At 48.3% G+C, this 25,068-nt stretch overlaps 1 protein-coding gene across 1 annotated transcript in view; it reads right to left on the bottom strand.

The window, feature by feature from the left end:
- LOC119453011 (FAD-linked sulfhydryl oxidase ALR) overlaps positions 1–24,858 on the bottom strand; it is a 35,892-nt gene extending 11,034 nt beyond the window's left edge. Inside the window, exons 1-2 of the mRNA XM_037714986.2 lie at positions 24,710–24,858; positions 22,098–22,315 (exon numbers count right to left, since the gene is read on the bottom strand). Coding sequence (XP_037570914.1) covers positions 22,098–22,315; positions 24,710–24,850 — 359 coding nt within the window. The 5' untranslated portion in view covers positions 24,851–24,858. The remainder of the gene's footprint in view (positions 1–22,097; positions 22,316–24,709) is intronic.
- Positions 24,859–25,068: the final 210 nt, after the last annotated feature.

The raw sequence follows: 25,068 nt of genomic DNA, 5'->3' as shown, positions 1-25,068 counted from the left end.
AATTAGCGTAGCTTGCACTGGAGGCGCAATGCTAAAGAAACAGCGGAGCTGATGGGCACCTAGCTAGTCCTGGCCTTTGGGCTAGGCTAAGCCCCTACCAAGTCATCCCCAGCAATTTCTGAAATTTATTGATTATTGATCAATTCTCGATTAGCTATTTATTGGCTATCGCAAGGTATTGGCCACGTATTTGGGCTAGGCTAAGCACTACCAAGTCATCCCCAGGATTTTCCGGAATTTTCCGGATTATCTCTTGATTGGCTATCGATGACTGACTAAGCCTAAGTGGTCACAACCATGCTTAGCTATAGACTTAGCGAGGCTCAGCTTCGCTAGTTCACAGGGGTATGTGCCATTGCGCTTGGACCCTTTCTGCGCTACCGCCAGGATCGGCCCACATTTTGTCGGATACAGCGTGGACATAAGGAATGACAGCTGTTCGGATACGTGTGCCGTTTTCTATAGGTCCCTGTCTAGTTGTCTAGGAATCCCGGGAATGCTGACCAGTATATGTTCGGCGAGGCTCCTCAAAATGTCATCAGGAAGCCCGGCGGTAGTTGGGCGACGAACTTGCGATACAATAAAGCTCTTGTTTTGGCTAGCTGGCACATTCTTGAACACATAACGGGGCAGCGCGAAATACAAGGACGAAGAAAGGTACGTATACACAGGACGGGCGCAAACTTCTAACTATATTTCAAAACGCGAAAGCTAGCCTATATGAATTCACATAAGGTCAATACGCGCCACACAACCTTGATAAATACTTAAAGCGCTTCCACGTTATCCCTATCAGAGACACACCCCCCATTGCAAGCTTGCATACCAAATGAATCGCGTCACTGGCATGGGCGGATACGTATAGACAAATCAATCGCAATCAATCGTTGTGTTACAAAGATTGGTTGTACTTGATGCGTGCACTACCTGCATATGGCATTGCTCGCAGCAATGGCACGTTTCGCTAGCTTGGAATGGGCTGACGCAAACAAAAGTAAGCCTTTTCGTGAGCGCTGAGCGTACTTCCAGCATGCGTGGGTGGCCCTTGTTAAAATAAAGCCCAAAGTCGAGGAAGCTAAACTGCAGACCAGCTGGTAGCCCTTTTGTTAGTGGCAGGTCGGGAATGCAGTGGGCAAAGATAGTCAGGAGCCCGAAGTCTTGAGAAAAAAAAAAAAAAAAAAAAAACACAAGACAGTCATCCACATACCGGGATATATTGGAGTTTTGCCAATGCCTTCCAAATTCCTGACGTATATCGTGCTAACAAAACCTCACTTAGTACGGGCGCGGGGCAGAAGCCTTTTTTTTTTTTTGCAAGTACATGCTTTCTCGATAGTAGACATTGCAAATACGGATGTAGAAGTATGTAGGATGTAGAACCTTTTTGACGCATGCGCAGCAACATTTTGGCAAATTGCCCAACGCTAGCGAAGTTAAACGACGTGCGAAGGGGCTGCAGGGGACGTTTTGAAAGAGCCAGGCCAGCTTGTTCTGCTTGCATTATTTGTGAAATGTTAACAATTAAAGGCTGGATGGAAAGTGTTTGTTCGAGTACTTTCGTGGGGCAGTAATTGGTGACTGTAGTAAATTAAATTGTTTAATGAAGAAAGTGCAATCGTTTTTTTTTTTTTTTTGCTACCACGCCATAGTTTGGTAAAGTGTCGCTCACAGTAAACTAATTTTTTATGAAGAAATTGCAATCGATTGTTGTTTTTTAATTTTTTTTTTTGCTACCACGCTATAGTTTGGTAAAGTCTCGCTCACACTAAATGATCCGCACACGGATTGGTTACAGGCGCTGAAAAGCCCGTTACTGTCATTTACAGAAAATCCTAAACGCTTGACTTCCCCCATCCATCAATCCAGAGAGCTACGCGCGCTTTTTATGACTTTATTGAAATCAACGGACCTGACCTGCTATCCGAGTCCTTCTATCTACCGTTTTTTCAAGGACCTCCTATTTTGTAGCGTACTACAAAGCCTACCATTCGAAGTGTCTCAACGTGCAGTATGGTTTCCTTGGAAAGCGAGGAGACATTTCTAAAACTTTTTTTTTTCGATCTACGTAGTCTCTTTGTAAAACCCGCGTAAGGACGCACGGAACACTGATCACTAGACACGATGACAATGTCTCTGTACGCAGATGACATCTGCATATGGGCCTCTGGATCTCATATACAAGACATTCAAACAACGCTGCAAGAGGATCTTGATATTGTCGACACCTTATTAAAAGAAAAAAGGCACGAGTCTGTCAAACGCCAACGACAGCCGTACTTCCTTTCACTAGACGACAGCTGAATAACTTCAAACGTACGCTTGAAGGGAGAACTCTGATGTTCGTGAAAGAGCATAAATTTCGTGCCGTTATTCTAGACCGCCTGTTGCCATGGGCATATCACAAATCCGCGCAACTGAAAAGCAGACCAATATTGTAATAAACGTACTTGGCCGACTCACTGGCACAACAAGGAGGGGGGTAATCAGCCTCTTCACTATGATTACAAGTTCATAACGCACTCGAAAACAAGAAATTGCTTATTCGGCCCCTATTCTCCATGGTTTGTCGCAAACTTCTGAGGAGCGTCTTTAACTTTTACTGGCAAGGGGGCTGAGAGCGTGTCTTGAGGTCCCACAGGCTACCTCGAGTTCTCTAGTAATTGCTGAAGCTTGCAACCCACCAGTTTCAGTCATACGAAAGGGTTGAAACATGCCGACGTATTTATGGAACCTTAACTCAACACGAGAAGCTTCCACTAAAACTCGCGCTTAACGAACGAAACAAACTCAACATTCACGGTGTTGTTCAAGAACATAAAGTATTATCACCAAGATCTGAATTATGCAAAGTGGATTTTAATTACCCTCCACGGATGTTAACAAGTGCCAAAATAGAATTATCGGTCGACGGGATTACATCTAAGAGAGGCGTGTTAATGGTAGCCGCACAGCAACTGGCACTATTCTAAATTTACTCATTATATCCGCAGTACATCCACGTGCATATACGGACGGCTCCCACGTCATAAAAAATTCCTCGGCTTCAGCATTCGTCATTCCACATTTTGCGCTAGAGCAAACATTCAAATTATCCCGAGAGGCATCTTTCAAAATGGCAGAAACTGTTTGCGATCCCGTGTGCTTTGCGTTTTATATATAACATCGGTAAAAAATGCGCGAAAATGGGTTATCTTTAGCGATTCACGGGCCGCTAGAAAACTCGTTTGAACACTTTGCCATTGCACAAGACGCTCAAAGAACGCACAAAAGCAACCGCAATGAATGACGTGATTGCATTTCAGCGGATGCCCTGGCCACTGCAATATTCCTGGCAACACGGCAGCGGACGCAGCTGCGAATCGGGCGCACAATAACGCAGACGCAATTAACCTTCCTCTTTCGCGAAGTGAAATCCGTTTGCTCCTGAGACAGATACACTGCAGCATCAGCAAAACTACCTGGCCTGGCCAGTAATCTAGTAACTAGGAGTTATACTTTATAGACCCATGTATAAACCTACCTATTCCGTCAAATCTGAGAGAAAAAAAAAAAAAAGAAAGTTTGGAACATTACTGTACCGCCTGCGCTTGGTGCTGCACTTACACTACACTTATAAAGGATAAAACGTGCCTCTATAGTCCACAGTGTTCTTGTGGCCATCCGGACGAAGATGCACATCATCGCCTCCTCGAGTGCACAAAATATGATTCACCACGAAGGGTATTGCGAGCAAATTTGTTGCTTTTAGATAGAAGACGATTCACTTAAAAAAAAAGATACAGATACTTGGCTCATGGATAACAGCGGGCCTTCAGAAAAGAGCACTTCTTGCTTTGAAAAAGGTTTTTCAAACACATCGACATTTCGGAGAAATATTAAATTTCAGTCTTATCCTAATAAGCTAAATGAGTGATATAAATATTGTTCTGTGTTCAAAATTGATTTATGTTGTGATCGTGTTTTTTTACGCTGTGTGTAATTATTTCTGTTCTGTGTTTTGGAGTGTAATTACTTGTGTTCTGTGTTTCGGCCGTTCAATTTATTTGACTTTATATATGACTTTATAACTGCACTGTGTCTATACATCTGGTGCTCTACTGAGAGCCATATTTTGTGACATTATTCACTCTTTTTTCGCGTGTTTGTTTCCTTCGCTAAGTGACAAGGAGTAGCTGGCGCCGCCACAAAGACGTCAGCCTCTCCTATTAATCATTTCAATCATAAACAAGAAATGTCATATCGCGGTAAAGGCGAGATACTGAAATCGCATGGGGGTTCAGCGGGAGTGTGGTTACTCTGTGTAAAACACTTTTGACTCTAATCAGCCCGTATCAGTTGCATATGCCAAAGTCTTTTTTTTTTTCTTCTCTTTTAAGAAACCTAAGTGTTTCCTAGAGGTTCCTAGTCTGAGTAGTCAATCTAAGCCTTTTGTACACGACCGTCAAGAAGGCACATTGTCGTAAGGAATGTCTACACACTGGTGTTGTAACGACGCCGGCTTATCGACATTCTGGAAAAAAAAAATGTGGTTGATCCCTCTTATATAGGAATCGGTATAGAACACGAAAGTGAAACGTGTCTTCACAGAAGTAGTGTAATGTTTATTGCACATTGATATATAATGTCTATTGGTGTTTTGTGGCTAAAGCGCCCTTAGGCGTTGATGCACCCACGCTGACGCCTGGTGGCACGTCTCCTCCATCACGACTACCAACGTCGATGACCATGAGCAACCGTCGTGCATATGGAAGCTGCACTACGCTGCACACGCTAGCACAACGCGAAAGACGAAGCACGTAACTGACACACTAATACAACGCGCAAGACAAAGCACGTAACTGAATCGTCACCGAGTCAAATCAGCGCGTACAGCGCGTCGTAATTGCAGCCTCCGCGATCAACTTCAGAAACATTTTCAGAGCTAATTGCGGAGGCCACGCTCCGCTGTGCTGAGTACGGTGAACGCCACCTAGGTGGCGTTGGTAGTGCTTCTTGATGCCAGCGTCCCTTCGAATGCTGGCATCGAGGCGTCGTAGTACTGAGACCACCGAAGCGTTCACTGTCGGTGCGCGTTAAGGCCGGAATACATGGAGCGAATAACCGGCGTCCGAGCGAAGAACTTCGTCGGGCGGCGAACGTCCGACGGCCGGCGTCAAGAAATTTGCCGTCCGCAGCCGATCTGCCTGTCCAAACATTTTCGTCGGGCGAACGCCGCCGCCGGAAGCGTCTAGCGCGCAGCGGTGGACGACAGCCAATCAGGAGGCACTAGTTCCGGTCGCAATGCATGCTGGTGTTTCGCGCGCGCGCGCCTTTTCGCGTCGTCTGCAATCGCGTTGGTGTTGCCGTGTCTGCATGTCTCTGCACCGATTGAGTAGTTCCTAGTATGATCTCTCAGGAATCGCGTTGTATTTGTACATCCCATATCCGCTGATCTGCGAGGAAACAGACAAGCAGTGCAAGCTCTCTACAACAACCTTCAACAGAAATCTTCTGATCTCAGAGGCCACATGCTGTCGTCATGCCTATCTCCCGACTTCCCCGATAGATGGCGTTGGCATCGGATATTTCTTTCGCTAGGCTTAGACGCGTTCGAAACGAGAAGCGATCTCGAAAATTACTCAAGGTTATCCATAATACTCTGTCGTCGAAGCGGCCTGAGACTAAGCGAAAGCCGTTTACGCAGTCATTTGCTTCCAACTAAGTGAATTCTACAAGGACAACGCCAAATTCAGTTCGAAGCGGGCGGCCGGGACCGCCGCCAACACGGCGGCCAACGCGCGGCGGCGTTCGCCGCATGTATTGCAACACAGCAAACATCCTGCGTCGTGTCGCCGCGTCGTTACTTGACGCGTGAAGTTCGTCGAGAAAGTTCGCTCCATGTATCCCGGGCTTTAGTGTCATAATGCAGTACTTCTCTTTTCTGCTCATAGGCGGCGGCACCGCCCCGAGCAAGAGCGCGGGTACACGGAGGAGTGTTAGATATATAAGGCGCGTCTGTGTAGCTCTCTGCGAATGCGTTTGTGGCGCAATGGGTTAAACGCTCGGCGATCTATCGTCGCGGACCGAGAGGTCGTGGGTTCGATTCCCAAATTTTGCATGTTTGTGGAACTTTTTCTTCTGGTTTCTTTCTTTGTATTATGTTCTATGACGTATTTCCGTGACGGAAATACGTCAGTGAAGTCTTGGTGGACCCCGGAATAAAACACTTTCGTGTTAAAAAGGCAGCGTACGCTCGCACCACTCCTAAAACGCTATAATCGCACTGCTGGGCGTAATCTTGTCAAGAGGACATACTTGAAGACCCATCAATACAGCGTTCCGTTCGCCTGCACGCTGGCAGCGCCACTTTCTCGCGCAATGAAAACGCGAACAATACAATTAAAAGGCAATAAAACATTGTATATTCAATCGAAATAATTGACCCTGTGCCATTTCTTGGTTACGCGACGGTATACACAGACGGGTTGACGCTGTGTCCACCGTCGACCGACGACACGATCGAGCCATTTTTTTGCACCCTCGACTTTCACAGCCAAATTAGACATTTAATTCCCCAAATACCTTTCTCACGTATGCGTTGCAACCTTTGTTTTTATTTTCGCGAATGGCCTTTTGCTTGCACTATACTTCTAAGCGTAACGTTTAGGTAAGTTCAGTGTCAAATACGGCACGTTTTGCCGCCGCGTTATGAAGTGACGTTAAAAACGACGAAGTGTAGTTTGCACTCGTGTAAGCATAGAAAGTAGCCAAAGAATTGTGATATTGTCACGAGCCTCTAGAAGTGGACTTGAAGGTTTAATAACCCGTAGAGCAGCTGGCTCTCGGAAGACGCGACCGTCGGGGCTGGCTCGAGCAGAGAAGGGGGCGCGCGGTCTTCTTCTCTTGGGCTCGACCCACTCTTGCCCTCGACCCACTACCTACAGGTGGCAATATCCCCCCTTCCGAACAAAAGCATCGCCTCGATGCTAAAAAAATAAAAAAAATAGGCGTAGAAGACAAAGAAGAGGAAGGCAGGCAAAGCGAAAGTACACAAAAAAAAGTTGTCGCAGTTTCACCTGAAAGGCGAAGCATCAATTGCGATAGCAAATTTGTAGAGAGCTATACGGAGTAATGATATTAGCTTTATCAGCTGTATAAATTTGGACATGCAGCACCCCGGCAACACGCAGAACGGTTGTCGACGCCGTCGGCGTTTTGCCCGCGTTCGCTCAAAATGCGTGCGGCGTTGGTGACTGTTGCCGGAGCCTCTGATATAAATAGGCACTTGGTGCCACAGCTAAACGTCGCCTCCCTCCCCCTCACCCCCCTCCCCCACGGCCTCTCGCGCGTCCGAAGAACGCGCGTTTGCTCTACATATATGGTGATTGTAAAGGAGGAAATAGACGCCTACTTCTGCAGCCCTTAAGGGAGCAAGGCGCAGAGCGCGCGTTTGTTCTCCGCCGTGCGTTCACTCCCCGTGAAAGCGCGCGCCCCTCGTGCCCTTTCACTCGCACATGCAGCGTTCGGCGCGCGGCGACGATTTCATCTCCATTGACGTCATACGGAACCTCACGGCGACGGCGACGGCAGAAATCTGCTTTTGAGTGTCCATAAATTGCTATCGCAATAAAAAGTAGCCGTCACGCCGGCACAGTCAATGAACGAAGAAGCAATCTCCCAAAGATAAATGAAAAGTAGAAACAAAGAAGGGAATGAGAGAACAAAAAAAAACGAAAACAAAAAAAGTTACGGACGCGCAATGTACGGCTTCATGCGCACAACATGAACTATGTCTGAGCTCGGTTGTCTTTGTGTCCTACTCCGTGTCTGCGATGATGAGTCCGGAATCACTTCGTAGTTTACGTCACTGACGCGGCGGAGCACTTTATACGGACCGAAATACCGGCTTAGCAGTTTTTCACAGAGACCACGACGGCGAACGGGGGTCCACACCCAAACTTGGTCCCCGGGGTTGCAGGACACGTCCCTGTGGCGGATGTTGTAGCGTCGTGCGTCTGCCTGCTGCTGCTGGCCGATATGCAGCCGCGCGAGCTGCCGGGCTTCCTCAGCACGCTCTGCAAATTCCTCGGCGTCAGTTGTCAATAGGTCAGCGTCTTGACACGGCAGCATAGCGTCCAGCATCGTCTGGACTTCGCGACCGTAGAGAAGGCGAAAGGGCGTGAAGCGCGTCGTCTCTTGCACGGCGGTGTTATACGCGAAGGTCACGTAAGGCAAGATCCGATCCCATGTTTTGTGTTGAACGTCTATGTACATTGCGAGCATATCTGTGACCGTCTTATTCAGTCGCTCGGTAAGTCAGTTGGTCTGCGGATGGTACGCGGTCGTCTTGCGATGCCTGGTGTTGCTCAATTCAAAAACCTCGTCCATAAGATGCGCTGTGAATGCTGTCCCTCTGTCAGTTATTACAGTGGAGGGAGCACCGTGACGCAAGACGATGTGGCGCATGAAGAAGTGCGCTACCTCTGAGGCCGTGGCTCGTGGGATCGCCTGCGTCTCAGCATAGCGTGTTAAATAATCAGTCGCGACGATCACCCATTTGTTGCCGTCGGCAGAAAGGGGAAACGGTCCGAGAATGTCCATGCCGACTTGGTCGAAAGGCGTGTGAGGTGCTTCAATTGGCTGAAGTAAGCCAGCCGGTTTAACGGATGGTGTCTTGCGGCGCTGGCATTCACGGCAGCCTTTAACGTACTGTTTGACGCTTGCCGAAAGCCCGGGCCAATAGTACATTTCGCTTACTCTAGCGAGTGTTCGTGAAAAGCCTAAATGACCAGATGTCGGTTCGTCATGGCAAGCGAAGAGGACGTCGTCGCGCATGTCCCTTGGAACCACCAGGAGGTAAGCACGGCTGGTCGAACGAGCATTCTTCTTATACAGCACGTTATCTCGCAGACAGAAGGACGTCAGCGAGTGGGACAGATGGCGTGGTATGGTTGTGTCGCGACCCTCTAAATGATCGATGATCGGTCGAATCTCACCGTCGTCACGCTGCCGTCTGCTCAAGTCCGACGAACTAATGGCGCCCAGGAAGCCGTCATCATCCTCTGTTTCCTGACTGGCAGGATCAATGGGTGCGCGGGACAGCGTGTCAGCGTCTTCATGCTTACGGCCAGACTTATAAACGATGGTGATGTCAAATTCCTGTAGCCGCAAGCTCCACCGTGCCAGTCGTCCTGAAGGGTCGCGCATGCTTGCCAACCAACAGAGGGCATGGTGGTCCGTCACTACTTTGAAGGGACGACCATAGAGATAGGGGCGAAACTTGATGATCGCCCACACGACCGCGAGGCACTCCTTCTCCGTAGTCGAATAATTCGCCTCGGCACGGGACAGGGAGCGGCTGGCATACGCTATAACTCTTTCCACTCCATCTTGAAGCTGGACGAGCACTGCGCCAAGGCCAATGCTACTGGCGTCGGTATGCACCTCAGTATCAGCATCATCGTCAAAATGTGCAAGAACGGGTGCTGACTGAAGGCGCTGTCGTAATTCAGCAAAAGCCGCCTGTTGCTCATTATGCCACACAAATGGCGTATCGTCTCTTGTAAGGCGTGTCAGGGGTTCCGCTATCTTCGAAAAGCCTTTAATAAACCGGCGATAGTAGGCGCACAAACCCAGGAAGCGCCGGATGGCCTTCTTATCGGCAGGAGCTGGAAACGCGGCCACAGCGGCAAGCTTGTCTGGATCGGGTCGGACCCCTTTGGCGCTTACTACATGACCGAGGAACTTGAGCTCTTCGTAACCAAAGTGGCACTTTTCGGGCTTAAGTGTGAGGTCTGCCGATCGGATGGCTTCTAGCACACTCCGTAGGCGGTGAAGATGCTGCTCGAACGTTTCAGAGAAGATGACCACATCATCCAGGTACACAAGACAGGCCTGCCACTTCAGTCCAGTAAGGACAGTGTCCATCATTCGCTGGAAAGTAGCCGGGGCTGAACACAAGCCAAAAGGAAGCACTCGAAATTCATAGAGCCCATCTGGAGTCACAAAGGCTGTTTTCTCGCGGTCGCGTTCGTCTACCTCGATTTGCCAGTACCCGCTTTTTAAATCGAGAGAAGAAAAGTACTGGGCGCGCCGTAGTCGATCTAACGAGTCGTCGATACGCGGCAGCGGGTACACGTCCTTTTTAGTCACGTTGTTGAGCTTGCGGTAGTCGACACAGAAGCGTAGCGTTCCGTCTTTCTTTTTGACAAGAACGACCGGAGATGACCACGGGCTGTTGGAAGGTTCGATGACGCCATCGTCAAGCATCTCTTGGACTTGCGTACGTATGGCTTGGCGTTCTCTTGCCGACACGCGGTAAGGCTGCTGGTGTATCGGGCGTGCGTCGTCGTACGTGATGATCCTGTGTTTAGTGATGGAAGTCTGGCGTACCTTGGAAGAATGTGCGAAGCAGATCCTGAATTCAAGCAAGAGCTTGCGCAGTGCTGTCTGGCTATCGGTGGACAGTTCAGAATTGATGTCAAGATGGCCCAGAGACCTGTCTGCTGTCTCCACTACTTCTGACGTGAAACAGTTGTTAACGTCTGCTATTGCGTCTGCAAACGCTAACGAAGTGCCGCGGAACAGGTGTCGGTGCTCGTAGCTAAAGTTGGTAACAAGCAATTGCGAATGACCAGCACGAATCTGTATAACACTGCGAGCCACACAAACACCTTGTTTCAGTAGGTGTTCCAAGTTACTTTCGGCCACCGCTTGGCCATCGCGTAAGCCACAGCATGTGACGTCGACGAGGACACTGGCACGTGGAGGAAGCGTTACACTGTCAGCAGAAACACGAAGTACGTCGTCGCGCCGTCGGCCGTCTTGCACGTCGATTGCTCGTTCGGCAGAGAAAGTGACACGACGCTCTTGCAGATTGATAATCGCGCCGTACTCCTGCAGGAAGTCAACCCCAAGGATAACGTCGCGGGAGCATTCGCGTAAGACAAGGCAGCTCGCTACGAATGTAGATCCTTGAATCTCAACTCTAGTCGTGCAGGCGCCCAGCGGAGTAACGATGTGGCCGCCAGCCGTCCGAATCTGCGAGTTATGCCAGGGCGTGATAACTTTCTTCAGCTGCGTTGCTATTTTGCCGCTTAGTATCGTGTAGTCTGCGCCGGTGTCCACTAAAGCACTAACGGCATAACCGTCAACAGTAACTGGTATATCGAGCGAAAGCCGGTCGTCTCGTTCAGTTGCTGCAGGTGGTGTCGGGTCGGTATCTTTCCGTAACTGCGTCCGTCGGAGGTCTTCAGCGCTTCGACCGTCAGCGACCTCGCCCCCAAAGATCGCTTCAGTTAGTTTTCCCGGCGGGGACTGGTCGACCGCTCGGGAGAATACCGCTGGGGCGGAGGTGAAAATCGTCTCGGAGACGGCGAACGCGACTGCCGCCGGGCAGGCGGTGGCAAGCGCTGCTGGGACAGGTATTCCTGAATGTCCCGGGGTCGTTGGCCGTATCGGGGCGGCGGCGAGTATGCGGAAAAGCCGCGAATCCCAAGGCGCCGGTATGGGCACTGGCGGTACAAGTGGTCAGCTTCACCGCAGTGGAAGCACAGAGGCCGCGAATCGGGTGTGCGCCAAACATCCGACTTCCGAGGGGGCGGGCGTCTATCGTCGACGTAGTGAACCGCTTGCTCCGTACGATGGGCAAATGGAGCGGCATGAACAACGGGCGGCGGCGTGTACCCAGCGTCGTAGTACGGTATCGGCTGCACCGACTGAACTGACACCGTAGGAGGAGCACGAACGAATAGCGGCGGAGAGGAAGCAGGGCGCTTCAGGGCTTCCGCGTAGGTCGCACGAGGGTATTCAGGAGGTACTGCCGCAGCGTTAGCAGGAGGCAAGGTATCACGAAGCGCCTGGTGCAGTTCGTCCTTGATAATGCTCGCTATGGAGCTTACCGTAGGTTGCGGTGTTACAGCGGCCTTTTGCAACTCTTCACGCACTACAGAGCGGATGAGTTCTCGCAGTGAGTCGCCGTTGCTTCCTATGGCCGTGAAAACGTCAGCAGCAGACATGCTGTTCGCTTGCCGCTCATACAAGTTCGAGCGATGCAGAAGCATCTTTTCCATGGTTACGGCCTCGGACAAGAACTCCGCGACCGTCTTCGGAGGGCTCCGTATGAGGCCAGCGAAGAGTTGCTCCTTGACCCCGCGCATCAGATGACGTAACTTCTTCTCCTCCGTCATTCTTGGATCCGCTCGTCGGAAGAGGCGCGTCATGTCTTCGACGTACGTGGTCACAGTTTCGTTTGGCAACTGGACACGGGCCTGAATCGCTCGTTCCGCTCGTTCGTGGCGATCAGAACTGGTGTAGGTCTCCAGGAGCTGACGACAAAACTCGCGCCACGATGGCAGTTGCCCGTCGCGGTTCTGAAACCACGTACGCGCGCCATCCTCCAGGTAGAAGTAGACGTGTCTGAGTTTTTCCGTGTCGTTCCATTCGTTCACGGAGGCCACGCGCTCGTATTCGACCATCCAGTCTTCGACGTCTTCGAACACTGTGCCATGAAACGTCTTTGGGATCCGTGGGCTCTCAAGTGTGTAACGGTTCGACATCGTGCTTCCCGTAGCGGTTGGGGCGGTTTGAAGGGTGGCGCTGGTCATACCGGTCGATGTGGTGGGAACCGTAGCGTCGACGACTTCTGGGGACAGTCCCCTGATCCTGCGGCTGGCCCGATGCACGGGAGTGTCGACAGGCACTGGATTCGTAGCGCGGATCCTTGGAGGGGTCTGCAACATCCGTGAGGACGCTTACCCCGCACCTCCACCAGTTTGTCACGAGCCTCTAGAAGTGGACTTGAAGGTTTAATAACCCGTAGAGCAGCTGGCTCTCGGAAGACGCGACCGTCGGGGCTGGCTCGAGCAGAGAAGGGGGCGCGCGGTCTTCTTTCTTCTCTTGGGCTCGACCCACGCTTGCCCTCGACCCACTACCTACAGGTGGCAATATGTATATACTTGGCAACCTAACAGGAAGGGCGACGAGCTTATCTGTTTTATGTAATCGCCGCCTCTTTCCCGTCTAAATTCTTTTGTTGGTTCATTCACGTTCCTTTCTCGAGCACTTGTGGATCGAGAGACACGAAAACGCTTCGCTAAGCCCAGAGGCGTTTGCTTTTTTTTTTTTTTTCGGAGCCTAGGTTCGTCGCGCAAGTTGAAATACACTCTCTTTGCCCTCTGTCCAGCCCTTATAGCACCCACACCAGTGCAGGGTAGCAAACCGGAAATTCGCCCCTGGTTAACGTCCCTGCCTTTCCTCGCTCGCTCTCTCTTGAAGTACGCTGCTAGCAACGGAGACTGCTTAGGCGTAAGCTGCCTCCACGGTGTAAGAATGCGGCTGCATCACAAGACGTGCCACCGACCCCCCCCCCCCCCCCACCCTTTCCCCGGTTACTTCGATGCGAGGGTGCACCGGTTGAAAGAAAGAGAGGACGCCAAACCGCACGTGGCAGCGTCCTTCCTTCGAATTCAGCCATCCTCTCCTTCGGGTCTTCTTCATTGGGCCACAGGAACATCTGCGTGGCTATTTGCGACACAAGACTACCACGTTAATTCTCGACATCAATAATGGAATAAGCTCACTAAATCGCCAATCGCGTGTTCGAAATTATTCTAATACCACCAAAAAAAAGAAACCACAAAATTTGCTGTTTATGTATGATTCCAATTATCTTTATTTCTATATCTGCCAGATAAATCTATTTCCTAATTGTCATAAGCGTTATACGCCACCCTCATTTACTTTCTCGTTTTTCCCTCGGCCCCTAACCTTTAAGCGCCGGCTTCTAAGCCAATCCCCCGTAGTGGGTAAGCGCCACAAATGAAGAACAAGCAAGCAAGCAAGCCTTCTTGTACGGCGAGCTTGCTTGCCTTGACAACAACCTGATGCAAAAGAAGCGAGCGGTTCCGCAATGAAGTCAGCGGTGCGCGATTTACCGACCCATTCGCGATATTCGTAGCGACCTCTAGCGCCAGAATGTGGAACCTCGGGGCTCGCCGCGTGCTAGGAGAACACGTGTTTCAGGTATAATGGAAGCGCCGAGCGAGACAGCTGGACTGCAGTGTCGTTTAAGCGGGGAATCGCTCGCCCCAATCACGCGACTTCTGTCGTCGAAAATTTAGGGAATACTCTAACCCCATTCCGTTTTCACAAAAGAGATAGACTAAGGAGATCGCACAGCGTCCCATATCGAGAAGAAACTGTTTCGCAAGAATCTGCAAGTCGGCGGCCCTGAAAGGCTGTTTTTCGACAGAACTCTCCCCCACAAGCTACATTTCTCCCTCTTAATGACGATTTGATTATTTCTCTTGGCATCTCCCTTGAAACTGGGCGGCGGCAGATAATCGCCTAGCCTGCTTGATCGAATCAGGTTTTTTGCGATATCCATCGCAGTCTAGCATTCTGCCTATCTCTTCTTGATCAACTCTCTCTTCGTTAAAGCCTCTATCTCTATATCGTAACTTATGTTCTATCAATCTCTTCGCAGCTTTTCTTTTTAATACTGCAAATGTATCTTGCTTATCTCGACTGGTGACACAAGTTAATGATTCCATCCGCTTTGAATCAGAGCTCTTGTGGAAACCGGACGTTCCCTACGGGTTCCGCACGGTGAATATCACGGCATTCTATTACGAAGTGCTGAGTCATTTCTGGACTATTGTTGCAGAACACACATGCCTTATCGGGTGGTGCATAATTGCTCACGAATGTATTTTTTTATTTATTGTGACCTTAGGCAGCAAGCTCGGGCCTCAAATAGTAAACCACCACGGAAACATTACAATTTGTGTCATAACAGTAATTTTTCCCTCCTAATTTTTTTTTCTGACGTACTTGTAAATCTACGTGTTCATACCCCCCCCCCCCCCCCCCCCCCCATCCTTTGCATCCAATATGCCATCTCTGTACCAGTTGTGTTGTTGCCAGTTTCCTGACCTCTTGCTCCATGTCGTGTCCACGCAGGTGTTTGTGAACTGTAGCGTTCAATTTACAATTTATTTTCATCCACATTCCCCTTGTCATTCTGCAAAAAAGTGCGGCCACAGACACACCCTCTCTGCCCCTTTCCGAAAAAAAAACGAAAAAATACGCGAGCACAAAGGCTTGCCGAGAATTCGCCCAAAAATTTCGTGTCGTCATAGTTTCCCCTCACACTTATCTAGGCAGATGCATTGTTACCGTTCGACGCCCTTAACTACCGCGGCAGCGGTAACTACAGCGGTAGAGCGGGTGCACAATGGGAACTAAAGTTTCTTCTGCCAGTTTGTGGTCTGGATTAGTTAGGTAAAGTTAATACCTTTCTCGATCACAGAAAAAACAGCGGTTCAAGACGGGAACACAATCTTACTGAGCCTTTTATACAGAGAAGTAAGGCAGTACCAACACGACCATGAAAAGAAAGCACACAAGGGACGATAGGAAAATAAGAAAAATACCTTTTCGCCCAACGCAATCTTGTTACAATGCAGTTTATTTTTTCCTTCTTTACCTTTCATCCCTTGTGTGTTTTCTTTTCACGGTCTTGTTGGTACTGCCTTACTTTTCTGTATAAAAGGCTCAGCAAGATTATTAACACGCAGTTGTTAGTCAGCGCAGTGTATGTTTGTGTGGTTTTTCCCTTGTGACCCATAGTGGAGCGCTGTTTTTAAGGCGAAAGCCTTAGATGGCTCATGGGTCGAAAAATCCGACTGCCGTCCGGCGTTATCGCACCGAATTTCAAGTAACACCTCAGGTGACGTCTCAGACACATTAAAGGAACTTATCACGAGTGGAAGCAAGTTCGAAATGACCTTGGAAGCTACGAACATAGCCACATTTGGTGACGCGTGGGCCAATAAGTCATCAATTTCTTTATCAACAAAAGAGCTCGATTACCTCTGTTCGCGTTGAACGGACACCCTTCTAAATGATCAGTGTGGCCACAAAAGTGTCTGCGTTTGGTTTTCCCGGTTTTGTTCACATTTGCCGAGCAATGAACACGTGTCTTATGACGTTTTGAGGAGTATAAGTACGCCTGCGAGAACTGGAAATAAATCTGTTGAAAGTTCGCGCAGCGCGTTTGTCTAATGTGCCTTCCCTCTCATTCTGCCTGAGCTACGAGAAAGTAGACGAACGAAAAAGAAAGCCACGACCGTTCTAACGTGCCATTAACCACGCAGAACCAGCGGCGATGTCTCGGCGACCGAAAAAGAGAACAAGTAATAGGAAGTAAAACGGCATTCGAATGAAAATGTCAAAGTAATTTGATGAATGTCTCGTGAGCGCGCAGGCTTTCGCCTTCATCCTGCGAAATGACTTAAATGACTGTCAACTTTTTTTTTTCTGCGATGATGAACCAACTAGCCCATCAGTCAACCCTTGCAGCCTTCCTCCAGCAGCCAATTAATCAACATTTCTTTTGAAAATAATGTTCCATTGTGCTCGCTACACCAGGAGGCTGTTGTCCTGTGTACACCACCTTCGTCCCAGTCAAATTGTACGCTCGTTCTTAGCCTCAAAGGCACAATGGTAGTCGAGTCCTCCTTTCACGACTATCCCAAGGAGGAGACCTTGAGTAAGCCGGTCGGTCTCTCACCTTCTAGTCAAAGGAGACATAATGACAAGAGGGGGGGGGGGGGGGGGGTAGAGAGAGAGAAGAGAAGGGCCAGCTGAGAATGGCAGGAGGTTGAGTAAAGGGTTCTTGTTCTTGCAGGTGTAGCACGTGACGAATTTCTCTTTCTCCCGTAGAACACAGTGGGCGCTTCGCGAAATGACCCCGCCTATACATGTCCTTTTAGTTGCGACAGGCAGCCACTCCTCGACTCTCAACACTTGCAGCTGGTGACCGACCTGTTCATAGCGCTGTCCCGGTCTTCTCGAGTGTGCACCGCCGTAGTCGACCCCATCTCCTTCAGCGGGAACGTCATTTCGACAAGCCGTCCCTTCGCACGTTGCGAGCCTTTTGACCTGCGATGTCTGGCCAGCGACGAAATTATCACCGCCGCATAGGTAAGTCGCCGATTCAGTGCTTTATTTGCTGCCTATTGTTATTATTATTTTTTTTTTTTAGTATCCGATCAGCGCTTGCGCCGTCGCCTTCTCTGTCTGTACTTTTCTGCTGCGTTGTTTTTGTAATATCAAATAAGTTTTTTTTTTTTTTTCGAGTTGGCAGCTGGATAGTACATTAATTGTTTCACTCAGTAAAGTGTAGCTTTAGCATGACTTCAGAGCGGGCCTAATTTGTATTCCATGACTATTAACTATTCCGCAAAGAAGAAAACACTGTCCGACTCATCGTCACTGTTTTCTTCGTTACGCTCCGAGTTTATTGATAAAAAATGTAGTTTTGGAAGTTGGGGCGCTTGTTCGCATCTGACCTGGTCGTCCCCGGCGAGATTTCGCGATTCGAGTCTACGCTTCCTTATAATCGAAAGTTTCGTACGAGATCTTGCAATTCAAAATGTGCACCCACAGGTACCACGTGTCCTGCAACACATGCCGATTTTGTTAAGTAAGTTAGGCTGGAGAGCGGGAGTATTTTTGGGTGACAGGCTGTCGATCCAAGCCACGGCCACCACGTTACCGAACCTTGAAGAAAATCATCTTTATGTTCAGTCACAGACAACAGAAAATTTGGATAAAGTGCGGTAAAAACGGCTCGACGCCATCGTTCTGGATCTTTCGTCGTTAACATAACTGTCCTTTTTCCGGTCAGCTCCAAGAGGGCAACGACCGGCGGTTACGATATTTAGTAATGCCCTGTCCACGACCGCCCCACGTCGCAATCTCGTCTTTCTTCAATTTGCGCCGTAGATCGTCTCCTTAGTGCAATCAGTTCTGACGACTTCCCTGTTACTTCTCGTTCTGAGATCTCGTCATGCGAATCACCACTCGCTTAGCTGTAAAGGCGATTCGTTTCGCGCGAAACGGCCAAATTTACCCATTCAACCGTACAACATCACCGTGCACATATTTGGTCTTTACCGCGAACAGAGGTCAACGCACTTCTCCGGAACGAACGAACCACGTTCTCAGGACTGCGCTGGCAATATCTGAAGATGACACGTGGCACAAAATCGGCTGTATATGAGACCGCGTGACTATATTTACAGTTTAGATTGATTTCTCTCGCAGTGGTGGTCGGCTTAAGCTTTGGTGGCTGCTTTGGCCCCGAGGAATGTGTTCTAGACAAGTGTGTTGACCTGTGTACGTGCACATGGCAAGCCTCACTGCGTGGTCGGAAAACGTGTGTTGCCGGCACTAGAAGCGACACCGAGAGAGCTGGTATACAGCTGTCTCGGTGCAAAAGTTTGTCCACAAATTATACCAACCCATCAATCGCAAAAAGTCGGAGTATTTTCCTTCTGCTTCAAACATGCGAGGAAACATTTACTGCGACAGTGCTAATATAGTCTACGTACCAAGACTACATTCCTAATGCGTTTCAATAACCACAAGGCGCGCGCGTAAGATCCATTTCGCTCTCAACGCATCTAAATCCACGTGGCTGCCCCTGTTTCGTAAGCTCGAGGCCAGCACTCTGCAGTCCGGATTGCACATCCCCTGCGATTCGTACATTCAAAACACGCGTTCGGCGGAGGTATGTCAAAGAAAACGACGGCCGACTCACGTTTATCCCGGAATTTTCCAATCTTCACAGGTATCTTCTTTTACACGTTTTATTTCGATTCATTTATGTGTTTGTCTCAATTTTCTCATTATTATTCTTTTTTTATTATTATTTACGCGTCGCTGAAAACTTAATCCTAATTCTTGAGGCAGGTAGTGACGACACGTGCACGTGTAATTTGCAACCACGCTGCCGCACGCGCCGCGAGAAAGGTATTCGACAACCCAACATTACGGTTCACCACCGACCAGTAGAACTAAGCACTGTTGCCATCTAACAACTGAGCTTTTACCATTGTCAAACCCTGAGCATCCCTCTGCTATGCAAAGGTTTAGAGGTGGTAAATGAGCTAGGATCACCCACTCGATCACTCACTATGACGACATGACAGGTTTCGAGTAGCTTCTCGGAATGCTTTTGTGTTCGCGATACCTACCTGGTGTAGGAGGAAGGGGGGGGGGGGGGGGGGGGGGGGGCGACATGAGCGAGGAATGTAACTTGTGGACGACGATAGCTTTTGTGGGAAAACACCCTGGCAGGGCAGCCTACATAGAAATTCTTGAGCGCTGCTTCTGAGTGTGGCAAAAGCGACTACTCATTTGCGGCTGTTGGAAGGAAGAGCGGAATTCTGGTGGTCGCTGACCATTGCAGAAGAGGGATGAAACACCAAGGTGTAAAAAGTAAAAGAAAGTGAATTACTGGAAGAAGAAAAAGTAAAGAAGGACTATTTAGTATACATACAATATTTATAATAGGTTTTATTAAAATATATATAAACACCCCTGTGCTCACGATAAATTGTAGATATAAAAATTCCAGAAGTTTTCGAGGTCCCCGCCTTTTTTTTTTTTTTTTTTTTTTTTGACGGGGTTGTGCGGAGGCGTTTCTGAAGAAGACAACCAGCTTGCCATCGGCATAGGAATGGGGGCAACACTGTATTGCGCAAAAGTGGTTCGGATCCAGAAGCCCAGAAATAATAGTCTCTCTTTTGTTTTGTTTTTTGTTGTTGTTTTTTCGCCATAAGACGTGAGCCGGCACGTACTTGTTTGTGGTGAGGCCTTTACGACTTGTCCATTGTGATGACACCCAGTCCCGATAACTGCATTTAATAGGAAACGATTAAGCACATTCCACGGTAGCTTAGTGGATGGCGCTGCTAAGCTCGAGGTCGCGGGGTCGGCTGCGGCGGCCGCATCTCGAAATGATGGGGGCGAAATGAAAAAAAAAAAAAAAAAAAAAAAAGACATGTACGCATATTGAGGACAAGCCCAAGTGATCAACTTCATCGCTACAGCATGTCTCATAAAACAGATTATGGTTTTGGCACGCAACACCCCAGAATTTCATCAAAATGTTTGAGCACCAACAAAGAGTTGTGCAAAGTTATTAAGGCGAAAGCCTTAAGTGGATCATGGGTCGAAAAAAAATTGACCGTCCGACGTTATGGCACCAAAATTGATGGTCGACCCCACGACCTTTGGTGTTAATTAAGGCGAAGTTTATTATGGTAGAGTTAAGCAAGGCACTCGAACCCCACGACCTTTGGTGGGAGAAAACGAGCAATAGGAAGTAACAGCGCATTCGAATGACAATTTCAAGTAATTTAATGAATCTCTCGTTAGCGCGGAGGCTTTCGCCTTCATCTTCTTCAGCGTATGCTGAAATGACTGTCAACTTTGCCTCCCTTCTATCCTTCGGCCTTTTTTTATTTTATTGACGCGTCCCCGCCCTTGCATATATCCTGAACGATAGTAAGGTTTGTCCCGTTTTTTTTTTTTTTTTTTTCCTTCTTTATTCCGCGGTAAACTGATGCCTTTGAAAGAAAACAATCTATGTTTCTCATAAATGTGTATTCTCACGACTATGCAATTATACTTTCTGTGTGTCTAAATTACATTCTGGGGTTTTACGTATCAAAAACACGATCTGATTATGAGTTACACCATAGCGGGGGTCTTCGGATTAATTTTGACCTCCTGGGGTTCCTTAACGTTCATCCAATGCAAGGTACACGGGTGTCTTGGCATTTCGCGCAACAGCAAAGCCACTATTTCGGGTGACCTGCGTGTCTCTTGTGCGTCTGTTGGCGGTCGCTTGACGACGGTGTTTTTTTTTTTTTTTTTAAAGCTAGTTCAGCAACATTTCACATCCTTCAAGGGCCACTAAAGCAAAACACTAAATCAGTTTAGACTGATACAGCGTTGTTTGAGAACCCTGCAGGCGGGAATTTCAAAATAATATGTGCATCATCAGATGAGGAAATGAAGATCAAGGTATCAGTTTTTGAATTTCGCGCCAGAACACCGACGCCGGTAAACGTCAGTGTGACGTGACTGATTTCAAATTATGTTTTTCGTATTTGGGCCGCGTTGCCTCAGTGAACATTCCCGAAACTTGCCAAGTTTAATATTGCGCTCCTTTAGAACACAATGTAGTCAGTCTGCACCGCTAAATAATTAAGCAGGCCCTAGAAGATGTCATCAAAATCTATGACGTCACGGCAAGCTAGTGCGGGAACTTGAAGGAGGCGTCGCCCCCTGTATTTCGTTTTCACGCTTTTTCTGGCTTGCCAAGCGTCTTTTCGTGGTAAGAGTGGTGCTTTTCGTATTGCGGAAGGGCAATTTACTAATACAGAATTCTTTTTTCTTTAGTGTCTCTTTAAAAGTCACACTGACAAGATATATTCGACTCTTCGCATTTCCCCCGTTAAATGACGGCCAGCGATCTCTCAACCCTAGAAAAAAGAATTTAAAAAAAAAAACCTTTTCGACAGTCAGTTTCGGTTTCGTTTCTAGCGTGTCGTTGCGTCATGGCGCAGAAGGTGGTCACGCGAAAGCAGGACACTGCGCGGTTTGCACATTCGATCGGTCGTCTGCTACGCGGCTACCTCGGCGCTCACTAGGAGTAGCAGCACGATCGAGCGAGCCCCAGAGAGTGCCAAAACGTCGAAATATCCTGCTCCCAGGTCATGCCACAGTGACTGCCTGCAAAACGAAACCGAAACTGGCTGTACAAAAACTATATTACGTCCTGGGTGCTCCGAGGCTTGCCAGCGTTTTCTTTTTTTGAGATTTAGAGGTCTAGGACCTTCATTCAATGCAAAAAAAAAATAGTCGTAAATATCATGGTCGGTACTTATTTGTCCCCGACCATAACGTAAATATATACATATTCACTCTCTTCTGCGTGATCACCCCGAAAAGGCAACTTCCAGGAATGGGTGTGTGTATTGTGCAGTGTCGGTTTACAGCTACTCTAGCTCAGCACATCCTATTTGTGATGAAGATGACCGACACCACCAACGGCATCGTCAACGCTTCACGCAAGACGACGCTGGAGTTACGGTTCAGTATGCTGCCCGACGTAACTGCTCCAGCCGCCTGTTCCGAACAATAAGCCTCATTTTATATTATAAAGCGATCTCTGGATCGGATGACCACTAAATGGGTAGATGGCGTTACAACTCCCCCCACCTCCCGTCATTGCGCCACTGTCCTCATATAATGCTTACTCTGCGCGGAAGTCCTCGGCGCAGTCCCTGCACGGGTAGAGCCTGGAGAAGAGCCGGAAGAACTGGTCGGCGTCACGCTGTTGCTCCGCGCTGGGCCTCTTGGGGTAGTAGGCGGCCACCGAGTGGAGGAGGGACCACGTGCAGCGGCCCAGCTGGGACCGGTCCGGTGGACACTCGCGGTCGGCCGCCGGACCAGCATCGCCCGCTTGCGTCGGGCCCTGCGACCGACCGAACGGATCGATCAGAAACGGGAGCGGCATTTGTGGTTGCGCTCACCTGTGGGCCACGATGGCTGTAATTTCATTTCTCAAAGGCGCCGCGATTTGTTTTCTGCTGCAAGGGTGCTACGGCGGACTTCAATAGGGTGTGACACTGTGCTCGTTGTTATTAAAGCGAAGAAAGCCTTATAAGTCTCATTAGTCAGCCGACCTTGTGCGACAACACGTCGACGACACGAAAGGTACAAAAAGGATACCAACCTGGCAACCCCCGACCTTTGGTGGTAATTAAGGCAAAGTTAACTGAAGCACAGATAATTAAATTTGCTTAATTATCTAATTATGATAACTAAGACATCCGGAGACGTGGCGTTTATTACGCCCATTGTCATGTTGCACCAAGTACAGTCAGCTGTTCTCTGTTTCTAGAATCAAGAGGAATCGAAAGCTAATATTCGAAAAAACACGGCTACCGAATATGCAATCGCAACTCGATTATATTCGCATTTCTAAAGCAACACGAAATGAGAAATTTGCGTGGAGTCCGTCTGAGAAAAAAAGAAAAAGAAATCGGGCTTTCACGCATTGGCAACTATACACATCTAATATCGTTCACAATTAAGTGTCCGGGCAATTGAGGAGATTGTGAATGGTAAACAACCGGTTTCAATTATCTGGGGCACCATGATAATGACAGTAGTTAAACAATGTGTTTTGCTAGATGTACGTACACAGTTCGCTGAATGAGAGAAGTATACGACACTACATCAACGCACATAGTTTTTAAAGGATTGCAAGCATGGTGAGACTGGCCAAATAAACCCGAACAAATCCCTTTATAGGCTGCCTAAAAGCGAGTCATTTTCAATGAATTACTGGAAATTACTGCCCAGAAGTTATATGCCCCATGCATTCGCGCAGAAATGGGTGGTGCCACGCCATCTACCACAGCTATCCTGCCGCATTCTGAACAGCCCTCGCCAAATCAATTGTTCTCTCTCTCTCCCTCAAGAGTGAAATGCGTGTTTTGACCTCCTCGAAACTAACGAATATTTGACAACTTCGAATAATTCATTCTCGAATCGAATGGCATGGACTATTCGTATTCGATAAGGCGATTGTTCGCACTTCTCGACTTGCAAACTTTCCACTTGACCTGGCATCCGTCAGATGTGTAAGGTAACGAAATAAGCCCTTTGTGGCCAAACGGAGTCCACGGAACCTTTCTATTTCACCGTGTTTAAAAATATTCATTATTCAATTTGACATTCAAAGTTTAGCTTTTCGTTTTTGTGTAGAAAATCGAAAGTTTCACTATACCAGCACCTATGCGATAAACCCAATTAACCTCTGACCACAGATTTATTTATTTGGCATACGCCCAAGCACAGGCATTGCAGAAGGGAGTAACACAATACATAAGATGACAATAGCAGATTGAAACAGGGCCTGTTATGCAATAGCAGCGGCAGATCATATATATATATATATATATATATATATATATATATATATATATATATATATATATAATCAACAGACAACAGAAATTTCAACTTTTAAAAACAAAGAGGAAATGGGGGGGATGCGCGCTTAGTGATCACGCATGATTATCACAGTCGAAGCCCGTAATAAACAACGGGGACAAAAATTATCAGATATATACGAGTACAAATGCAACGCTGGACCAGTGTTTTTGCATTGCACCCCCATCGGAATGCAGCTGCCGTGGTTGAGATCCAATCCTCGAGCTCGGGTTGGATCCCGGCCACGGCGGCCGTATTCCGATTGATTTGATCGCTTTCTTTTTATGCTACATAAAATCATATTTCACTTCAAACAACCATGCATCTTGCACACATCCGCCGAAATTCCGCCCACTCAATCCACTCAACCGTGGTGCAGTAAATGCGGTTTTTCGGACAGCACGTCGTGGGCGACCTCGCTCGTTATCTCAGAAGCAAATGTTGTAACTCGCGTTTATCTCGCACTCCCTGATAAGACGCCCAAGCTCCCCAGACGTGGTATTTCGTACAAGCTTAGTCAAGCTATTAGAAAGTAAAGACAAACATTCACGGGGTTACCAGAAGAACTGTTCGCATCACTCGCATAGAGCTCGTTACATTCAAACACTATTTTTCGTAGCAGACGACACGGAGCATGTGCCAGCGACCGCTCCGCAACAACGGTGCAGTTCTACCGGAAAAGTTGTGATACACATACGTGTGCACATGCAGAAGCTAGGCTGAGCAGTCAACAACGGTCATTCAAACTCGGCGTTAAAGCTTCGTTATATGGCTTCACGCTCAACGTGCGATTGTTACATCACCTCAAGCAAAATGATGCATGGACTGCAGAACGCGCAGCGTGCGCAAACAGCGTGCCAGTACCTACCGCTTCTTTGGGAGTGGCTCCACCCTTACTCTTGGCCCAAGCCTTGAAGTCTGAGCATGCTCGGCACGGTTTCTTTCTCCTAGTTCCGCGATAATCGAAGTCCTCGTCGTAACTTTCCTCGGATCTGCTGGGCGCCGCCATTTTACCTGTTTCTGTCTTGTCTCGACCGCGTTTCGACTTTGTCGTCGAGTGCCAAAATGTTTAGTCCGCAACCACTTACCCCGTTGCTTGCAAAATGCGTTTTTCTTTTAAAAAATTATATTGCTATATTGCATATGTTTTTGTACAAACTGTACTTTGTTGACGTGGTTTTTAAGTCTCTATTTGGTCGATTGCAGCGCCAATGCGCCCCATCGGCG

This window comes from Dermacentor silvarum, chromosome 5, assembly GCF_013339745.2.
Source record: "Dermacentor silvarum isolate Dsil-2018 chromosome 5, BIME_Dsil_1.4, whole genome shotgun sequence".
NCBI lineage: Eukaryota > Metazoa > Arthropoda > Arachnida > Ixodida > Ixodidae > Dermacentor > Dermacentor silvarum.
The sequence above is the reverse complement of the archived record's forward strand: the minus strand, read 5'-3'. Positions and strand labels throughout refer to the sequence as shown.